Source organism: Sturnus vulgaris, chromosome 15 (assembly GCF_052056855.1).
Source record: "Sturnus vulgaris isolate bStuVul1 chromosome 15, bStuVul1.hap1, whole genome shotgun sequence".
In the NCBI taxonomy this organism is placed as follows: domain Eukaryota; kingdom Metazoa; phylum Chordata; class Aves; order Passeriformes; family Sturnidae; genus Sturnus; species Sturnus vulgaris.
In genome coordinates, this window is record NC_142257.1 from 3919342 (window position 1) to 3937984 (window position 18643).

General features: G+C 42.0%; 1 protein-coding gene across 2 annotated transcripts in view; it reads left to right on the forward strand.

The window, feature by feature from the left end:
• Positions 1-18643, forward strand: part of RNF145 (ring finger protein 145) — a 46503-nt gene that overhangs the window by 22822 nt on the left and 5038 nt on the right. For both annotated transcript variants that reach the window (XM_014875944.2, XM_088173958.1), the window contains exons 4-8: positions 4210-4301; positions 9096-9331; positions 12791-12966; positions 16507-16647; positions 17696-17878. In XM_014875944.2, the coding sequence (XP_014731430.1) occupies positions 4210-4301; positions 9096-9331; positions 12791-12966; positions 16507-16647; positions 17696-17878 (828 nt within the window). The remainder of the gene's footprint in view (positions 1-4209; positions 4302-9095; positions 9332-12790; positions 12967-16506; positions 16648-17695; positions 17879-18643) is intronic.

An 18643-nucleotide genomic window follows, 5' to 3' on the forward strand; every position in this document is an offset into this window, starting at 1 on the left:
CTCTTTAGATAATTGAGCTGTACCATAAATCTTCTCCCAATTTTGCAATACCTTGGCCAAGGGCATCCCCTTTTCTATGCTTCATTTGCTCCCTATTACCGGGAGGAATAAAGAAAAAGCAGCAAAAAAGATTGTCAGGGAGACTCTACTGTGGAGTCACGAGGTTCAGAGGGGAGTGTAGGTGCAGCTGGATCCAGTCTTAGTCTCAGATTTGGCCAGCAGTTTATATCTAAAGGATTATATTTCCCATTTTTGCATGTGGAATTGAATCCCCTCTCTGTGTGCACATTATGTCTGATCAGGCTGGGCAGCTGTGAGTGAGCTGCAGTAGGGGAGGGACTCAAACACACCTGATACTGAGAGGGACTCAAGCCCACTGCAGGACCTTCTCCAAATCTGCCTTGGGCGTTTGAAAACTCACCCTTCAATGCCTCCTGCTCCAGAGGTACCTGGTGAACTCACTCAGTGCTAGCACTTGGGTGTTTGGAGACAAGAAGTTGAGAAAGTGGTCTGAGATACCATCTGGTTTCCTGCAGCAGCTTCCAAATCCAAGAAGAATTAGTTTGATAATGGAGTGGCACAGTCAAGGAAGAGCTCGAGCTGGGTGCCTGCAGGCAGGGACCCAGAACACAGAAATCACTGAGCTTTTGTACCCTTCCAGTCAATGCCCCATCCTGCATCCACTCTTCTTGTGCTTTGCACACACCCCCCTGGCCCAGTGGTGGGTTTTGCTCTGGGAGCTTCTTGTTCCCTGTTGAATTCTTTCTCTGTCTCCAGGTGAGTGTTGGCTGCTTTTATCTGGGTTGGAGCTTCTGCTGTGACCCAGAGTTCACACTGGTCTCGGGGTCTCCCCTTATGTAACTGAGCAGAAGTTCAAGATAAATTCAGCTTTCCTAGGTGGGAGCTTGCAGCTTGTGCCTGAAGACTCCTGCAACTTCAGCTACTCATGCTAAGAAAAACTACTCAGACAAAAGAATGCAGTTTCAAAGAATTCAGTGAATTAAATTAATTTACCACAGTCCTGCCACTCCTGACAAGGAAGGTGGGTGATGGTTTTATTTTATATGTAGTAGCACAAATGTCTTGCTTAAAAGAATCATGTTTATTTTACCCATTTCCAGCAACAAGCAGCTTGGGAAAATAAGTGGTGCAGTTATGCAGAATAGAAGTGATGGGATTAAACACACTGTTAATGCTTAAACTGGAGTTCACATCATTATCTTATTTCATGTTTTGCAGTTTTATTATGATTGTATCCCAAGTGTGTTGAGCCTCACAGAGCTTAAAATGAGAAGGGCAGGAGCAAGAGACTAAATTGTTTCTTATGGATAAACTTAAAGTGCACTTAATTTTAAGGTTGTCTGTAGACATTAGAAACCTATGAGAGTGTGTTTGATGTTGACAGTGGAGATTAAGCAGCCAAAGTAAATGTCAGCAATATGGGTCAGGTCAAATAACCACTGTACCTTATGCCAGTCAATTATAAAGCATATTTTTAGTAATGGAAGACCTTTTTGTAGTTCAGTAATAAAAAAATGATCACGTGTGAAAAATGATCACCTTTGGAGCAGTTTAGTCACGGCTGTCCATGAGTACCTGTTCACAGGCCAGCAGTTGGATTAAATGAGGCTGGGAATGCATCTAGAGAATGAACAGCAGGCACTCTGATCTAAGTTTTAGTCTTACATCCTAATTTTCCAAAGTAATGTAGTTTCAGTCATTTCATTAATAGTAAATAATGATTTTAGCATTCTTGTTTTCTTACACTGCTGCAGTAAAGTGAACAATCCTCAAATGTAAAAGCTGGAGATTAATACAGCTTTAATTGATCAAAATTGAGTGCAGGCACTTGCTTTTTTCAGCATCTTGTATGGCACTGCAGCTGTTCGAGGCATCTTCTGATTGGTGTCTGTGCCAAAAGATCCTTGTGTTTGTACTGGTAATGGGAGAATCATTGCTTTCACTTTCCTCATTCAGACATCGGCTACAAATACTGTTTAAAAAATTTAGGCGATCTTAAAACATTGCTTCTCCAAACTGGTGGGCCTGAAACTCAGTTAATTGAGAGTTACTTAGAGAATTCAGGCAAGTGCAGAACTCTGTGCAGATGACTGAATCAGACAACAGCAAGAAATGTAGCTCCAAGAAATTTAGGTCACCTCCAAGCACATTCTGGTGTTGAAGAAGCAACTGTAAGTGCAGCTTTGTTTGTGTCTCTTGGCTAAGTTGTGTAAGGTCATCTTGCTGCACTTGTATCCTGGGTGATTTTCTAACCTGTTTCCTGACAAATAGAGAAGAAACTTGATGTCTTCACTGCTTTCCTTCCAGCATTTTAGAAGTAGCCAGTATTTCCCCCAAAATTTGAGGATGGACCATGATTTGCTAAGACAAAAAGCCATCTCCAGCATCTTGAAAGTGCTGTTATTTTTTTCTCTCTTCTGTAACTGATGGATTATCCTGTTTGATGCTTTCAGAAAGTACTTTCTGCTGGTCCATATAATGTAAAAAAACTAAAAAAAAAAACCTCTTTGCCCAAAGGATTACAACCTTATGGATTTTGGAAGGCGGAAAAAAAGCACTTGTGCTTAGCTATACCCAGAGAACAGGGGGGAAGATTTCTGTCTAGAATTGTCATTTTAGATGCCTTTTCGGTCCTCATGTGTTTTTAATTGGAGGTTGCAGTCTAAAGAACTCATTTCAACATACCTCACATACACTGTGACACTTGAAAAGCTGCTCTGAGTAGGCAGCGTTGTCAGCTATGAAGAACAGGCTTTGAAGTGTTTGTTTTAGTACTTTGAGATTTATATCTTGAATTCCAGAGATTTTTTTGCAAGTGAAAATGAGAATACCTTTGCTTGGTGTAGCAAGCTAATCCTAGGAGCAGGGTATATTCCCACATTTCTGGGGAGAAGTGAATGGTCCCGGTAGCACTAAGTTGCATCTGTTTCTGCACTGAAATAAAAAGAGCAATTCTTCTACTGGCTGTGGTTTCCAGTCCTGTTTTGATGTGCTTTGTCTGCATCTGTTCCCAGGAAGTGTGGCTCGCCTCACTGATAAAAATAAACACGGAATAACTGAATTGCCCCTGGAGCAAACAGACTCTGTGAGCTCCATGCAGGGTCAGACCAAGTCTGTCTGGCATTCCCGGGTTGTGATGCAGGTAGATGTGAATCCTGGGCAGGATCAGCCAGAAACAAACACTGGGTTTTTGTGCTGCTGATTGCAGAGCTGGGGGTGCCCTGCAGTGGAGCAGGAAGGGTCACAGGCATGGCAAAAAAACAGGCTGGGGATCTGGATGTGGAAGGTCAGGACGATTGCCTGGTGTCTGATGGCAGGGGATTAAGGAGCCACTGCACAATTCCTGCTGTGCTGGTCCAGGATCAGCTTCTGAAGGTGTGAAATGCCTGCTCTTAGTGTGAGGTTTATATTTGAGTTCTGTTGATGTGTTAACCTACTCGAGGGCAGAGCCAATGGATGACCAGCAACAGCAGAAAACTGCCCAGGGCCCTCAGGTTCTTACCTTTCACTTTGGTTGCCAGAGCCCACCCTCCCAGCCCACCTTTTCTGAGGGGAGTTACAGATTTTCAGGCTGTCTTGCTATGTCTGTCAGTAGTGTTTTATCAGTTTGTCTGTATCTGGTAGGATAGAACTAAACTTTTAAATCATGTTGGACAAACAGGCGATGTAGCAACTCTCTTCCTGACTCTAGTCCACAACTATTACTTTTCCTTCATACTTATTTTTAATTGAATGTAAAGAACTTCTTCAGTGCAAAATATACTATAAACATTAAATTGGAAGGTCTCTCAGTCAAGCTCTCAATTTTTTTTCCCACGTTGCTAGTGGGAAAAGAAATTATTGTTAGGAAGAAAAATACTTGATAAGGATACTTAAAAATGGAATGGTGCTTAAGAGGCTTTGTCAATAAGCAGTTTTGAGGCCACGCTCTGAAGAACAGCTTAGATGTCCCAAAGGATTTTTGCAGCTCTACCAGTGAGTCTAATTACAGATAATTCTGCTCTTGCTTAAGTCATGCCTCAGTTGGATCCTTCCATCAGATGGCTGCTGGAACAGTAGTAATATTGCTTTTTGCTATTTAGTTAATTGGCTGTAACGTACACTGAAGTTACATATATGTGGAATGAATAAATTGTTTCCTGTCTGAATCAGATGGATCATAATAGTTTGTGGGTTTGTTTTTTTTAGGGATTATGTGAGGAGCGAATTGGAATCAGGCTATGAAGGACCAATGTACTTGGAGCCTCTCTCCATGAACCGTTTCATGACTGCTTTAGTAGGTAAGTGCTTTCATAATTGAGAGAGCTCTCATTCTCTTCATTGGAACCTATGCATGTTTTACCTCTTGGTTTCAAATCTCCTTTATTACTTTAACTTGTTGTGATTCTTATTAATATGCAAGAGGCATGGGAGGATAGCTGTGTCCTGCCTGGCTTTTTCTGTGCCGCTGATTTACCAGTACCCCATACCTGCAGCTCTGAAATATTTTCCAGGTCTGTTATGCTCTCCTCTGTTATTCTCAGACAATACAGTCTGATTGAGAACAACTGGAGTGTTTATAATAACCTTTATGGAGAAAGTACTGTAGAAATTTCAATAGTAACGTGCATTTGTAGTGTTTTTGTCAATTCAGGTGTTGTACACATTAATTCTCTACTGGCTTTATAGCTAAACACTGTCATTCTCTTACAAAATCTGGTGAAATACATTGGTGGGTGTGTGCATGGGACTACAGGCTGCTGTTTTTTTTACAGAGTCCTGAGGATATGCCTAATTAAAGAGTTAAGGAATAACAAGTCAAACACATTTAAATTGTTTGATTAATGGCAGAGATGATTTCCCTACCTAAAAATCCCAAATAAATCATGAAGAATTGGACTTCCCAGAGTGTTTCCTTACCCTTTGAACTTTGACTGGAAGAGAATAAATTCAGTGTTAAGGTTGCTACACCAAAACATATGTTTTCCTGAGAGGATACTGGAACACACACACACACACCGTGTGTGTTTTAAAATGAAGCCTCAGACAAGCTTGGAAGAAAAATCTTCTTAAGTCCTTTCACTAAGATCTATGGTTTTCATCAGATTATTGACAGATTTAGTCAGCCATGTACTACTGTTGGCAAAATTCAGCTGCTTTCTGTTTACTTGCAGCTGCTACTGGCAGATAAAAATGGGTTTACTACTTTACAGTATGTTAGTTCTGACAGAACTTACCCATCTCCTGTTTGCTAACATTCTTACTTTCAAATGTGGCATTTGTCTTTGATTTTAATATTTTTAATAGAAGTAACACTGGTTGTTTTCAAGGAGAGATGATTTAGATATCATTTCCTCACTCTTCTGAATGTCTAGATATATTTTCCTGTCTCATCAAATGACACCAAAGTAGAGCTAAAGCTTTGGCATGTTTTTCATGAGAAAAATGTTTGTAATTAGTCCAGTGAATCTCTCCCATGGTAAAGCAGAATCCCTCAGAGAGCTTCACAAAGCATCATGCAGGCCTGGGCAGGAGGAGATCAGGAGGAATTGTGTCATTCAGTAACACTTCAAAACTCAACCGAGAGCTAAACCCAGCGTGCTGCATCTAGGTTTTAATAGGGACTCAAAACAAGTGAGAAAAAAATAATGGATTTATTCAATATAGTTTTGGGTTATTGTGAGTATCAGACTAAAGTGTCCCTTTATTGTAATTGTGTTTCAGAATTAGGTACTTGTGGCTGTACTAGCAAATGTCTATATGTCAACATACTTAATATCCCCATTCTTAATTTTCCTTATTCTTTCAAAGTTAACTTGAAAATGTAATTTTGGTCTTGATGACAAGCAGTCATCTTTGGGGAAGACTTGTGACAGTGGTCTGTGAGGCTTGACAGTGTTTTGTATAAATATGAAATGTTTTCTCAGATTTGTTGTATACAAGGGTGTTTATTCTGTGGAGTCTCAGGAGTGCACAGCACTGAGTGGTGTCATCTTCACAGCAGAATGAATGTACAGGTGCTTTGCTCCATCTTTTTCTCACACATTCTGACAGGGTGTTGTGCTGCAGCACTGCTGACAGGCACCAAAGCAGGTGCATGAGGGAATGGAATAACGGTGCTACTGCTACAGCTCTGGTTCCTTAAATTCTGGTCAGAATTAAGGGAATGATGTACAGTATCACTTGGTTCACAAATGTAACCTTTGTTTTATTCATTAGTACTTTCTGAATGGGATCTCACAGTCATTTCTTGCCCTACATTTAACTCAGTCTGATGACTGTTGTCTAGGGATAATAATGTGGAAATAAATGTCTTTGGAGATAGCCCCTTGGATGAGTGAGCCACTTCAGGAGCACATCACCTGTGAACTTTCCAAAGCTGCTGCGTGGTTTTGCAAGTGATGCTACCATGAAGACTTGCTTATTCTTATAGCACAGTATTGGGGTTTTATATTAACTTTAGGATACCTTGTTTTTGAGTAAGTTGCTGATGTAGCCAGGGAGTTTGTTAACATCAGCTTTCTAAAACTGTGAATGAAATAAAGATGCTTCTCTACACCAAGGGGCTTGTTACAGTGGCTGTGCCATGTCAGCTTTCTTGTTGAACATTTTCCATTAGTTTATGAGCTGAGAGGCTCTGGATACCTGTCAGCAATGTTTAATGTATCTGTGGAGGTTTGGGGAAGGGAAAGGAATGGGCAGAAAGTTCACACAATGGATTTCTTCCTTACTGCTTCATTCCCTAGCAGAAGACTCTGGATGGTGTCTTCCAGAGGTGTTGCAGCTGTTGGTTCATTAGCTGTGTCTGTCAGTTTTCAGACCGCAGCATTTCAGTTTACAGGGTTCAAACACCTGGATTTGATAGTCACAGCAGATACCTCGAGTGTTAAAATCTGTGTTTGATGTGAGGTTACTTTCTGTGGCTGATCTTGCTGTGTGATGTTGGTGACCCTTGCTGTGCAGCCCTACCTGCAGATAAATTTACTGCAGAGAGAGATTGGCTGTCCTGAGCCAAGGTGCTGCTACCTCTGTTTAAAATGGGAAGTGCCATCACTCAAAGCACCATTGGAGACATTCATGCCTTTCCTGCAGGGGTTGAGAATTGACAAGGTGCACACTTCAGGGAGGAGATTGGAGCCTCCAGAGAAAGTGCTCCATGTATTTCCTTTGATGGTGTGTACAGTTCTTCCCATGACAAGTAACTTTTGATCAATGTTTAAATTAAAAGGGTGGGAGAGCCAGAGTTGAGCAGAGATGAGCAGCACACTCCACACATGGCTGGTGGAGGAAAGCCAGTTCTGCTGTTTACTGAGACTGAACTCAGCAGCTCTAATTTGTGATCCAAGAGCTCCAGTCATCCCAGAGAGCACTGGATTGTTTAATACGATACTGTTGCAGTATTTGATTTCAGATGAGGACTCTCATTAAATGCTGAAGCACACATTGGATGCTGGTGTTTGCGTCCCTTTGTGTGTGAAGCTGAGTTGCCGTAGTTACCATGAGTCGCAGAAATCCTCGCAAGCTGCCTGCCAGGCTCCTGAATATGACAGCACAGCAGTGTGCTGGTGGTGTCTTAAATAGGGTTGTAGCAACGTGTGTGTAGGCAGAGAACAACAAAGCAGAGGGAGAATGCTTCAGAGCTGGAGTCTGCTGAACGTCTGAAGAGATGAGTAGAGTAACTTTCTCTGAGGCTCAGAAGACCCAGTGTGCTGATAGTGCCTTGCTGAGAGCAAGGGTGCTTTTTCTGCAGAGACATCTGTTAATTCAGAAATACATCTGTCAAATTGACAGTAGGAATTTAGCTTGAAAGGGGACAGCGTGAAGGAAGGGAGAACTTTGTATGCTTAAGTAGTAGAGATTAGAGATTGCTTTCAGCTCTGTTGCAGTTATTTTGAAAGCAGAAGTCCTTCCCTAGGTAGGGAAGCTTGGCAGAATGAAAGCAAAACCCTGCTACTGCTGTTTCTCCTCTTGCAGCTTCCATCCCCAGCCCATCCAGAAGGGCTTACAAGGTCAGAGAGCTTATGTGAGCACATGGAGTTCGTACTGACCTAGAGACGTTACTGGCCTTGGTCTGGTTATTCTCTTTTCCTAAGGTCAGCTCCTGGTTTCAGGGGCAGTTGGGAAATACAAACATTATGGAGGTGATTCCAAACCAGGATATTTGCACTTGAATTTAGTACCACGTATTGTGGCATTTGGATATAAATTAACATAGATTGTGAACAAGGGTCTGTTTTCAAATAATATGCCATAAATGTCTTTCTTACTGTAAAATGATGAGTGAGGATTGTTCTTATCCGGGCAATGTGCATTTTGTCCCGTTCAGTTTCCTCTGGGATCAAGGGTACAACTTCAGTGTCTGTGATGGGAGCAGTTATACTGAAGTGCTCTTAGTGCTTTAGAAATACCACCCTCCAGATCTGTGGGTGTGTGGGGGAGATGTGCTCGTGTTTGTGTCCCCACCAGCTATTACAGAGAATTTAGTTGTTAATTATCTATCACTTGCAAGCTTCAGTGATCATTCTGAGCAACTGCCTCAGGGCGTTATGAAATTATTGAAGTCTCAGCTGCTGACCTGGCTGTTCTCCTGTTGCTGTTCTTGGCCAGTAATTCCTCTTGACAGTGTAAATATTGTTGCTCTAAAAGCCATTTGGGACCTCTGATTGCTTTTTTTGTGTAGGTCAGGATGAAATAGTGTAGCTGGGCTTCAGAAAAGCTGCTGTGTGTACAGATAACTGGTGGGATTTCAGCTGAGATGGAGGTGGTGAGGAAAAAGAGGGCTCGCTTGTTGGGTTATCCTCTGTATAATTTATTCCTGGGCTTTACTAATCTGATTCTGCATGTGTTTTGGGTTTACAGCTCGCTAATCTGAGAAGTGAAAGCATTCACTGTGCACACTTTGGAAAGGGTAACTTTGGTGACCCAGCAAAAGACACGGAGAGGAGCCTGGTTTCGTAACAGAGATGTCCTAGTTAGAACCGTCATAATATGCTGGATGTTGATAACGGTGTTGTGGAAAGATAACGTATTAAAAATACGCTTTTTCCTGAAGGGGATAATCAGCTTGATTCTGAACTGCTGTGTCGCGTTTCCAGGGCAGCTGGTGGTGTGCACGCTCTGCTCCTGCGTCATGAAGACCAAGCAGATCTGGCTCTTCTCCGCGCACATGCTCCCTCTGCTGGCTCGCCTCTGCCTCGTCCCGCTCGAGACCATCGTCATCATCAATAAATTCGCCATGATTTTCACCGGATTGGAAGTTCTCTACTTCCTGGCGTCGAATCTTCTGGTGCCCTATAACTTGGCGAAGTCTGCGTACAGAGAGCTTGTCCAGGTAGGATGGTGGATGTAAACATTCTGTTTTCTGAGTCTTTTATGCAGGAAAGAACTGAAAAAAAAACCCCACTTTAGCTGTCTTCTATGCACCTCTGTTTGTGTTCTAGCTCATCCTTTTTTAGCCAACCGAATAAGCTCCTGTCCAGAGCATCTTCTTTCCTTAATTTATGATAGCTTTGGATGGGTGAGCAGTTAAGACATGAGCCTGAATTACGCTGCTGGCCAGCTGAGCATGACCACTTTGCTTGTATTTTGCTTATTCCTTCCCAAATAATCCAGTCTAAAAGACAAGATTGTGTTAGACTGGAATTTATTTGCAGCGTATTAAGCGAGGAGAGTAATCCCTGGGCATTCATTGTAGTAGCTGTTCATTTCAAGAAACACTTTCTGTATGAAAATTGTTTGTAATTATGAAGTGTTAAATTGAGAGTGACACTGAAGCTGGTTTTCACTCTAATAACTTAGTGATTTACAACTTGCACAGTGATTTGAAAAGTCTGTAGTATTTTCTTTAGAGCAGCAACCTTACTGAGACCTCAAACAAGAAGGCTGATCTGACATGTCCATTTTCTTAATGTTTTGACATCTGATACATGTTTAGTACAAAAGACACTTTCTCAGTGGTACAGAAACATCACATTTCTTGGTTTTTTTTATATAATATATATATGTATATATATCCTTCTGTATATTTCAATATAAAAAGATTGGTGCTTGCTTGGCTTTTGACTGAGACACTGTTTCAGCTTTCACCACTGCCTGGATTTTTTTGCCTTCTGCTCCTCAATCCAGAAGCAGCCTGAAAGCTAACTTGTTAAGCTCTTTCAAAACCTTCTTTAAAGCTCTTGTTTGCTGTCATATCTGTCATACACAAACAAAAACTTGGCAGCAGGAGATGTGTGCTGTGCCAAGGTCTCAGCCTGTCATGTTGATCATTGGTGTCTGGTTATTTATTTTGTATGTAGTTGGTCTTTAGAGCAGGATTATGCTTCTGTGTTTGTACAGCACCTACCATTGGTCTGACCTCGTCCATGAAATCACAGATTTGTTTGGGTTGGAAAAAAACTGAGATCATCAAGTCCAACCACTTAAACATGTCCCTTAGTGCCACATTTATATATCTTTTAAATCCCTCCAGGGATGGTGACTCCACCACTGCCCTGGGCAGCCTCTTCCCATGCCTGACCACCCTCTCAGTGAAGAAATTTTTCCTGATACCCAGTCAAAGCCTCCCCTGGCTTGTAGATTTTCCGATTTAAAAGTGAATTTGGGAGCTGACTGGCAAAGCTTCAGTATCCTGTTTTCCAGTGAGAATAGAAATATGCTTACTGTGCAGGAGTGGCAACATTTGGGGTAAAACAGTTGCATGTCTGTACAGCTCAAAGCCTTGCAAAAGGTTGGAACCAGCATTTTCATTTTCCATGTACATGAGTGGATGCAGTTGGGCTCCCTGAAGTCAAATTCAGATTAGATGTGGATTTGAAACCTGTATCTATTTTTTATTAGACACGTTTAAAACACTTCAACATCTTACAAGTGTTTTAATTGCAAATACATTCCAGGTTAAAGGGGAAAAATAGTTGTTTCTTGATGATTTTTTTGTTTATTTGTCAGAATTGAGTTCTAAATATTGCTGTTACCCAAATCTCCTCATCTCTAGAATTGCTTGTCTCCCCCCCGTGCCCCATCCCAGTATTTCAAGTCTTTCCATGCCAGACTTTATTACAGCAACCATGAGGAAGTATTCCTGGCCTTTGGGCACTGATCATACTCTTTCTCCTGGCTTTTTATGCAGAGAGAATAAAGTGTTGTTCCCTTGGGAATACAGAAAAAAAATGGCAGAAAATTTGTAATGTGGCACTGGGTTTATAAGAATGTTGGATGCTGCTTTTCTAAATACATGTAATAGAGTTGCAGTGAATAGTTGTGAGTGGTTTTCACATTGTACTGGCAAAACCCAGGATTTTGGTTTTTAAGAACTTGCTGCTCTTTTCTTGTGTTCCTGAAACAGCAGAAAAGAAAACAAACTCATTGTGTGTTCATGTAACTGATTGCAACTCTGCTACAAATCAAGCCTGGATGTGTATTCCAGAGGAAGCTATTGCCATTCCAACTGGAATATTTTTGTGTTTATATTTCCATTGCTGTAACTCGGAGCAATTGTTGGTTTTCAGTGCTGTTCTAGTGTTTGTGAGTTTACACACAAATCCAGCTATTTCGGGCTGGATTTGATTGCAGGTTTGATATCAGTGTCAAAACTTGGTGAATATTGGGATGTTAAACACCAGGAGTGTTTCCTGAGAGCCCTAACAGGTGACCCAGCTCAGCTTTTTGTGTTTGTGTGCATGTTAGGCTGTGCCCAGTGGTATAATATAAAAGCAGGCCCAGAACCTTGGCTGCCTTCTTGCAGCAGAAGATGCCAGAAATGTCTCACATTATGAATGTGCATTATAAGTGTTGCATGACCCTTTTCCAGTGTGGTGGAGCAGTGTGCCAGGAGCTGCACAGGATTGCTTGCCTTGCTCCCAGGCCAGGGGAGTCTCCTCAGGGCAGATACACTTGCTTGAGAAGCAAGTCAAAAAAGCAGGAGCTTGATTGTGTGTCCCTGCCAGCAGCATATTGCTTGTCCATCAGCCCCAGTGCTGCAGCAGGTCCCGTGAGTGTCATATCCCTCATGCTTGTCAGCTCTTTTAGCATTTCTGAAAATTTCCTTGCCATGGCTTCTATGTCATTGTGGGAAGCAGGTGATGAGGAATTAGTAGTTATGAGCAGTTTCCTTTTGACCTAAGTCCAGCTGTATGAAGTTCCAGCTTCTTGGAAACTGGAATGATTTAACTTAGCCTTTACAGTGCAAAGGAAGTACTTTGAGCTTCAGGGTCTTCCAATATAAGTTTTAAGCATGAATTTCAAAACATGTGGTGGATTATGTATGTGATCCTTTTGAGATATTTAAGTATAAAATGTGTGGAGGGTTTTAAGTTTTTCCTTAAAAACACATCAGCAAAGTACATTTACTACTTTTTTTTAATAACATGACTCATTTCAGTGTCTAATGTGTGCAGTGAGTTGGCAGTAGCTACAGAGAAAACAACATTGCTGTGACTTAAACTGGGCAAGAGGATCTGAGGGGTGGCATGACCCAGAGCCACCCCTCAGCTCTGGGTGGGCTGCAGGGAGCAGCTCCAAGCCGGGTGTTTGGAGGAAGGGACATTGAGGTTTTGCTGCTGGAGTCAGGTGCTTCTGCCTCCTGCCAGACAGACTGGAAATCTGTCAGTGCTGAACCTGAGCTCTGCCTTTGTCAAACTGGACTTTGATGTACCTCCTGTCTTCCTGTGGGATGGCTGATGTCATGTGGAGTATCCTTGCTCTCCTTGGGACTGTATTGTTGACTTTCCTTTTGTTATCAAATCCCAGGTGCTGTGACTCAATAATAAATTAACTTTTTGTGTCTTCCCAGGTGGTGGAGGTGTATGGGCTCCTGGCACTGGGAATGTCTCTGTGGAACCAGCTGGTGGTCCCAGTGCTTTTCATGGTGTTTTGGCTCGTCTTATTTGCTCTTCAGATCTATTCCTATTTCAGTACACGGGACCAGCCTGCCTCCAGAGAGAGGCTCCTCTTCCTCTTCTTGACCAGGTAATTCAGGAGCCTGCAGATAGTTGGTTTTCTGTTTGAACTGTCTTCTGAAATGAGTGTCTGTGCTCTTTTAGAGATGATACGTGGATATTGGCTTTATTGCACTTGGATAGCCAATAAATATTTGTTCTTATTGCAGCGACCATGCATATAAACCCTGTTAAGCTTGTCCTGCAAAGACATGGCTCCCATTCAGAGCAGACATTAATAGAACTGTGGGAGAGCTCCCAAAGAAAGCAAAATATTCCTTTGAGGCAGGAGTTGCCATAATTAGAGCTTCTGTCCAGAAGTTGTTTTCAGTATATAAATTGGCTTTAAGTCTGAGATATTTCAGCTGAAGTTCAGTCCATCTGATATCTTATTCATGATTGTGTTACTTTCTGAGCCTTGGATGTCTTGCTTCATCACTTTAGTGTGGGACACATTCTTGAGTTCATCCAAGCAGCCAAAGCACCCAACTCCAAAGCAACTTTTGAGCCCAGTGGTTAATGTAGCAGAGGTGTAAAGATCAGAAAGATACCAGATTTGTAAAAGCTTTCTAAAAAGAGAAAAAGTTTTATAGGCCATAAAATTTTATGAAGTTTAAAAGTTGTAAGATAAAGGATAGAGGTCTGTGTTGGTGCTGTTGCTGAAAGGCAGCATTTGAGGGATTCTCCTGGCTGGAACCTGTGTGCCTTTTTCAGCTGTTTGTGCATACAGAGGGACTAGGAATGCAGGACTGAGAGGAGCTGGGGGTGCTGCAGAATCTGGGTTAGGCAGATTAGGTACAGTGCCTTAGTGGGATGGGGAAAAGAGGGGTAATAGTTGCCTAAACACAGCCAGCAAGCACAGGACAGAGTCTTTAGGGATCATACATCATTAGTTCTGCTGTTTGATTAGTAACTTCCTCATCACTACAGTTTTCCAATCAGACTTTCCAGTTGCTGGGCTTTTTCTTGCCTTGCTGTATCTGTCTGTGGTGCCATCCTGTAAGCTGTCAAGATTAATTATCATTAAGGAGAAATGCCAAGGATTTTTTACTGCATATAGCATTAAAATTGCTTATGGTGTCACCCTGCATTATGCAGAAGCACTCACTGTGTTACCTGCTTGTTAACTAAACCACTGGGGTCTGAAATTTTTCTTCCTGCTCATTTCTTCTGCAATTTTAGTTTTGTTACAATAAAGGAGAAGCAATCCTTTTCCTTGAAGTTGAGTTTATTCCTACACCAAATTGTTATACTTCTCCTATTTGTGGTACAACAGGGACAAAGCACTGATTCATCTTAAAAACACAAAACTCTAATGGTACCACTAACAGCTTCTGACCCCTAGGAGGGAGCTGAAATAGCAGGTCAGGAAATAATGTTGTGCTGGCTATTCAACAAAGTGGAAGAAAAGATGTGCTCTTCCATGAAAGCAAGTGAATTCTGCATCTATGCCCTTGAAGTGAACGATTGCTTAAAGCAGTGGGGCTGGAATTCAGGTGGGAGCAGTTGGGGTGTACACAGCAGCTGTGTCTGACTCCATGAGGAGGTTGGAGTGGCTGTGCTGGATCAGACCAGATCCTGATGGAGCCTGAGATCCAGTTCCCAGCAGTGGCTGCAGATGAGTTCCTGGAAGGACCCCCACCCATGATATGACAGACAGGATGCTTCCTAGGACTCATCCAATCCTGCACCCAGCTTCTTAAGTCAGGCTGCATTAGCTGCATGTGGCTGATAAGTATTTCAGTAGCCCTCAGAAAACTCTTCCATCACTTTGTGTTTTCTGCCCTTGAACCCATGTACACTTGTATCACTTGGAAGATCCTGAGGCAAGGTGTTTTCAGCCTCATCTCTATAATGAAAAATCCATTTTGATTGTGTCCATATAATTTCATTCAGTGCCCCTCAGTTCATATGTTGGAGAGGGGAGACATGGATATCAAGTTATTTTCTTGAAAACTGAGAGTAGCCTAAGTCTGTTCCTTTCTCACTGGGAAGCTCTTATTTGATATTTGCTGTTTAAAACTATTTTGTACCTTTCATTGTTCTTGTTCCTCTCAAAATCTTTTCCATGGGTTTCTAACTGCTGTGATTTTTGAGAAGCCATAAAGAGTTCAGCTCTTTGGGACAATTTATAAGCTTGTGCTTGACACACAAACATAGTGAAGCTCCCCAGGCATCTCTTGAGCTCATAAGCTCCTCTGGGACTCTTCATAGCAGATCAAGTTTAAGAAGAATCCTAACATTACTCTGACAAAAAAGCAGAAAAACCAGGATTCTTGATTACTGATAATTTATTTTGAAGCAAAAATTCGAAGTCCCTCAAATACCCTGCATAAATAACTGCTTTAAATACAGTTTCTCACTATCTTGATCAGCAGGAACATCTAAAGGCTTTTTTATCCCCCCTTGGCATGGTAAACAGAAAGAATTTGAAGGCCTACCAGAAGTACTGTAAATAGTATATGTAAACACATCAACATTTTCTGGAGTGAATTGCTTTCAAAGGATATTTCAGGTTTAAGTAGTCACTAAAAGTGACAAAGTAAATGTCTCTTGGATGAGCTTTGTTTATTTTTTAAGCATGTGCTTCCTCAAAACTTTTTGTCAGAGCACTGGACTGCTTCACTCATCACTCAGTTAATTAGCAGGACATGGTTTTGACCATGGCAATTTCTCTCTCAAGACTACTGTCCTGAGGAGCAAATGAAGATTTATTTTTTTTTAATGAATGTGTCAGTGTATTACCTTGGATTATGCATATGAGTATTTCCAGATGTGTAACCCCAGCTGACAGCTGCTTCTTTATCTTTACCTGGCATTGGCAGTGCTGTGTTTCTGAACCTGAAGCACATTCTGGGGCTTGGGCTGCTTCAAATACCACAGTGCAGGGTCAGTAGCAGAGCAGCCTGAAAGGGGATGATGGAGCTGCCAGATAAAGTCTGGGGTCTCGATCTCTGGGACTTTGCTGTAGCAAGACAGGAAGAAACCAGCTGAAGGAGAGCCTTCTCTGCTGTCTTCTTCTGCTGCTTCAGGCTCAGCCATTCCAGAGAAAGGTTTTGCCCACCTGACCCTGGTGAGAATGCTGACAAAAAGCCCCACTCTCCCAAGATTTATTGGTTTGATGTTGGTGTGCATTATTATGAATAGGAGAACATGCCTTAGTGACTCCATCTGCTTTAACTGGGTCTTTGTGGTGCTGGGTGAAATTCCAGCAGTGACTTCAGTGTGTGGAGGCTCTGGGCTGGCCTGTGGCTCCAATCCAGCGGCAGCAGGACACTGCCACCACGTGGCCCTGTGCCGAGGGGACTGCAGGGATGTCACAGCACAGCCCTGCCTCCAAGGGCAGCTGCAATGAACTTATATCTTGGAAAGAAGTAATAAAACCTATCTCATCTTTTTCTTTTATTGGAAGACTTAATGGCAGTGTAGAACTTCTAACATTTTCATTAAATCAGTCCAATTTTGCTGTAAAACCAACTTGCACAGTTGACAGGACAAGGAGAGAGCTCATCACATTGCTTGTAACTGATCAACCTTTTGTTTTTGTTTCTTTTCCTGTCTCTCCTGGCAGTATTGCCGAATGCTGTAGCACTCCATACTCACTGCTGGGATTGGTCTTCACAGTCTCCTTTGTGGCTTTGGGAGTTCTGACTCTCTGCAAGTTTTACTTGCAGGGTTACCGAGCGTTCATGAACGATCCTGCTATGAACAGGTAAGTGTCTCGTTGTGCATAGAGTCTGAAAAGAAACAGATTTAAAGGGGATTTATATAAAAATAGAGGGGTGGCATTGCTGTTTTTTGACTCTTGACCTTTTGACAAGTTTTTTGTATGCCAGTCTGTGTGTGCATTGAAAAGATCTGAGGTGAAAATACTTGTCACAGACTTCTTGGGAAGTGGTTCATTTCTGCACAAATTCAGGGCTCTTACTTGGGATTTACAATTGTTTTTATTTTCATGAGTCACTGAAAAATTTTCACATGCTTGTATAACGTAAACAATTCATATTTTCATTTCCTCATCTCCCCTCTGATCATGTATGAAACATTACTAATCTGTGAGGTTTAAAACACAGCATTGTATAGATTGCTTGTAAATTGTTATGGGAAATAGCCAAAATGCTTTTTCTCAGGCTTGTCTCGACTTGTCTAATATGAAGTTGGGATCCTGACACTACCTTTCCTGTTACTCCAGCCCATAACTCTATAGAGAGTTGAGACCATTTGCAAAAGAACGTTTTACATTTTGGATTCCGAGATGTGGAAGCAAAAAGGGTATATATTGGGGCTGTATAAGAGTAATCTGTATAGAAACATTGCTTGGTGAAGCATGTACTTTATTGCATCAAATAGTTGTGGTGATCCTCACAGGGATTAAAGTCACTCTGAGCTTCCAAGACAGAAAGAAGTGGACAGCTGTATTTATTTAGGTACAGGGGGAATAAACTGAAAAACGGCAAAATTGGTAATTTCCCTAAACTGGGTCCTTAAAATGCTTTTTGCTGGGTGGTGTCTGAGCTGGATGTAGCCCAAACACTGCTTGTCAGGAGCAAAATCTGATGGTTCCTAAGCCCAGCACTTCTGAAAACATCCCTCCCTGGTTAAAGTCTTCCAGGGACACCAATGAAACCTAAAACCAGTGACATATGAAAGGTTGTGACAGAAGCTGACAGTTTATTTCCTGGTGTTTCTAGATGTGCTTTTGAACCAGCATTGACACAGATGTGATTTTTTGTTTTTTTTTTCACTGTGTTGATCTGCAGGGGGATGACTGAAGGAGTCACACTCCTGATCCTGGCCGTGCAGACAGGTTTGATTGAGCTCCAAGTTGTGCATCGGGCGTTCCTGCTCAGTATTATTCTTTTCATTGTGGTGGCATCCATCCTGCAGTCCATGCTGGAAATCGCTGATCCCATTGTCTTGGCATTGGGAGCCTCAAGGGACAAGTAAGAGACTGGTTTCCTAAACTGAGAGTTACTCAATGCTCTTTTAGGAGGTGATAAACTAGTAATTGATGGCTTTTAGTACTTGTAAAGTTGCCTTGGTTTTTTTTCTGAGTGCAGATTTCTTTTCTAGTCCAAGTTCTCTACTTTTGTGGTTCCAGTTAAGCAAATCCAGGACTGTGCTGTCCCCACCCACACTCCATTGTGTGGATTAGCAGAATGGTTTTTCTTAACCTCCTCTGCAGTTGGGTGGGTTTCCCTCTAAAGCCGTCATCTCACACAGCTATTGAGGGTGGGAAGTTTCTAGGAGTGACCTTGTGTTAGATATTGTAAAACCTATTTTTTTCATGATCCCAAAATGATAAGGTTCACTGGCACAAAATCAGAGGTGGAAGGTTTGCCTTAGTGTCCCACATGTTTGGATTGTGTGGGATTGTTCAGTTTCATTTGTGTTTTGAAGAGCTGTATTGGTGCTATGTGGTGCTCTCATATTAATCTGTTCTTATCTTTGTCAGTTGCATTTGTCTTTTCCCTTTCTTTAACCTGTGAGGGAAGAAATGAGCAGAGGTTTGTTCATGTTTAGAGTTTGTTTAGCTTAGAGGTGTTCTGCGTGGAGCAAGTTAACTTCCAGGGTAGAAACAGAGGGAAAGGGAGTAGAGCCAGGATAGGAGCATCTGCCCAGCTTAAACAAGCAGACTGTGGGGACAGAGAGGTTTAACTCTTCTGCCAAATCTCCCAGGGAGTTCTAAATCAGCAAGAAACAGGATA